At 39.5% G+C, this 3,243-nt stretch overlaps 1 protein-coding gene across 1 annotated transcript in view; it reads right to left on the bottom strand.

The window, feature by feature from the left end:
• Positions 1 to 3,243, bottom strand: part of PAPSS1 (3'-phosphoadenosine 5'-phosphosulfate synthase 1) — a 109,297-nt gene that overhangs the window by 92,741 nt on the left and 13,313 nt on the right. Inside the window, 1 exon segment of the mRNA XM_007472394.1 lies at positions 3,183 to 3,243. This exon segment is cut by the window's right edge and continues 9 nt beyond it. Coding sequence (XP_007472456.1) covers positions 3,183 to 3,243 — 61 coding nt within the window.

Raw genomic sequence — 3,243 nt, 5'->3', positions numbered from 1 at the left:
AGATTGAAGAGCGTCCTCCACAAAATTCACATACACCTGGAACCTCAGAATGTGACCTTATTTGGAAACAGGGTCTCTGTGCATGTAATTAGTTAAATTAAAATGAGGTCACACAGGACTACGGTGGGCACTAAATCCAGTGACTGAAATCTTTATAACAAGGCCATCTGAAGGCGAAAGCAGAGACTGGAGTGGTACCTCTACAAGCCAAGGAACGCTAAGGATTGCCAGCAGAACCAGACGCTAGGAGACAGGCATGGAACAGATTCTTCCCCAGAGCTGACAGAAGGAACCATCCTTGATTTCAGGTTCCCAAACTGTGAGAGAATAAACTTCTGTTGTTTGAAGTCACTCGGTTTATAGTGATTTGTTACAGTGGCCCTGGGAAACTCATATACCAATCAATGTAAAAATACAAAACCAGAAAGTTTATCCGAAATAAGATGTAAGAAAAAACAGTGTTCCAAGAAAATGACATACAAACCACTCCATACCTGGACAGATCTGGTTAAGCTACTGAATTGCAAGAAAAAGAAAGAAATCATGACTTCCGTTTCCAACAATATCAAATAAAAAAGTGAAGGCTATAAATTTGACAACATAATTAACAACCTTGATCTGATGAACGTATATAGAATATTGCCCACATCAGGGGAACACATTTTCTTTACAAATACACATTTATGAAACTCGTCCTACACTGTAAAGCAAGTACCAAAAAAATCTGATAAAAGTATTTATAAGCATCATTAGTGGTAAAATAAATGGAATATACCATGTTTAAGAAAAGGAGTACCCAATATTCTAAAGATCAATTTCCTCCCAAATTGACCTTTAGATACAATGTAATCCCAAATCAAATCCCAACTGGATTTTGGTGGAATTAGTTAAACCTATTACAAAATTTATACAATACAAAGAGCCAAAAAAAAAGTCAAGACGTTCCTAATGAAGAAGGTAAGAGGATTTACTCCACTAGATTTCAAGACTCTACAAATATATAGTAATTAAGACAGTGTGGCAATAATAGAGCAACAGACAAGTATACCAGTGGAATAGATCAGAGCTCCCAGAAACAAATCCACACATAAGTGGAAACCTGATCTATGACAGCTGGCACAGCAGATCAGAGAAAAAGGATACCCTCATCTTGGGACAACTGATTATCCACATGGAAAGAAAAGAAAATGGATCCGTCCCTCACACTACATGCAAAAATCAATTGCAGAAGGAAAAGGGCCTAAACGAGAAAAGCAAAACTTCCGAAAGAAAATATACGAAAAGAAATAACTCTTCAGGCATGCAGATGAAAAAAGGAAAGCTCCTTAGAAGAAGAAAAAAAAATTGGATTAGTCACAACATTTAATAGAAGAAATGTCTGCCTGTCTTTTACGACAACTTGGCTGGGTAAAATATATATTTGGTTCATACTTTCTTTGTCCTGGAATTCTTAAAACATTACTCCAACATAAAAACTCAGGGAATTCATAATCCAACAGAAAGCCATCTTATAAAAACCACTGAACAAAAAAATACAGACCATAAAAACTTGACTCAAAGAAAGAGCTCATGAATGGGCATGCGGCAATAAAAGAACTGACGGGAGGTGGTAAGGTTGAATCAATTTACTTACAGAACTCAAATACAAACACCTATGGAAGTTTAAGATTTGGAACAGAATGTGTCACAAGCCTAGACAATATAAATGTAACAATTTAACATCAATCTAGACTTAAGAATGAGGAGATGGGAAGAACTCAAAAATGCTCTCTTCTTTCATACAGAAACACACAGACCTATCTACAGTTGAAATTTTCAATTTATAAAAACAGAAAATGGGAATGCTGTTTTTTGGCAATCAGCAAAAGTTTTAAGGATGGGTAATATCCATGTTGACAAAGACATTGGAAAATGGATCCTCATCCACATCTGGAAAATAAATAGGTGTAAATTTTAGTGGGTTGTATGGCTGTCGGCATAACTGATGCCAACTTGGCGCTTCTCTGTCATCAAGGCTTTGTAGTTAATAGATTGTTTAATGTTCGTTAGGTCCAGGTGGCCTCTATGCTCTGTTAGTCCCCAAACAATGATGAAGACCTTTGCTAATATATTCCTGGTGCCCAGAAGACTAGTTACCCATTCATAAATCCTGACTTAGGAATACACTTCCTGTTACCAAGCACGTACCCCCGTACCCTAGGTTAACTATGAAATTGTCCCAGTGGCCCCTCAGCAGTGCAGAGTGCAGCTGTGGATGTTTCCAGATCACTGTTTGCCAGATCCCACCCCGTGTTACCCTATAACATAAACTGATCCACTGATTATATGGAGTTCCCTGCCTTGCTTTTCAGTCTCAAGATTCCTTCTCAATTCAGTGGGCACTTTTCATTCCCTCTGTCCTCCAGCATGGGTAAATTGGCAAGATGCAACAAGATTTTATTTAAAACTCCTAGAAGTGGGGCTTCCCTGGTGGTGCAGTGGTTGAGAGTCCGCCTGCCGATGCAGGGGACACGGGTTCGTGCCCCGGTCCAGTAAGATCCCACATGCCGCGGAGCGGCTGGGGCCGTGAGCCCTGGGCACTGAGACTGTGCGTCCGGGGGCCGCGCTCCGCAACGGGAGAGGCCACAGCAGTGAGAGGCCCGGGGCCCGCAAAAAAAAAAAAAAAAAAAAAAAACTCCTAGAAGTGAAAAAAGATCCATCATTTTTAAAACCACCTCCAAAACCTGGATCAATTTACCCTCTCAAAGAGAGATTCTGGGAAAATCAACACAAGAATCAATCAGAAGCCAAAGCAAAAGAAGAATCATTAGAAACTGATTGTATGAAATTCTTTGCCACTCTTTACCACTCATTCTTTCTCTTCATGTGGTCTACATTATTAGCATCTTGAAGGCAGAATCCAGGTCCTATTTGCATGCAGAATTTTATAGAATGTACAGTAGCTATCAACTAGAAAGTAGTTTTAAGCTGCATTCTGATTTTTCCCCTTTAACAGCAATTTTGTAAAGAAGGAAAGGAATTACCAAAAGAAAATATGTTATTATTAAGCAACTTTGTCAGTTACATATTATGGTGCTCCAGATACAAGAACAGAGCTCAAAATGTAAGTATCCTTACTCCTGGCTCAAGGCTGTCTATACCACTGCTTTTGAAATAGACTGGCTTGTCTCTCCAGACCATACCTGTTAGCCAAACCGTGCAACCACGAAAGCCACCTCTGGTCCCCACCACCTGACCTCTCTT

Source organism: Lipotes vexillifer, unplaced genomic scaffold, assembly GCF_000442215.2.
Source record: "Lipotes vexillifer unplaced genomic scaffold, Lipotes_vexillifer_v1.1 scaffold22, whole genome shotgun sequence".
NCBI lineage: Eukaryota > Metazoa > Chordata > Mammalia > Artiodactyla > Lipotidae > Lipotes > Lipotes vexillifer.
The sequence above is the reverse complement of the archived record's forward strand: the minus strand, read 5'-3'. Positions and strand labels throughout refer to the sequence as shown.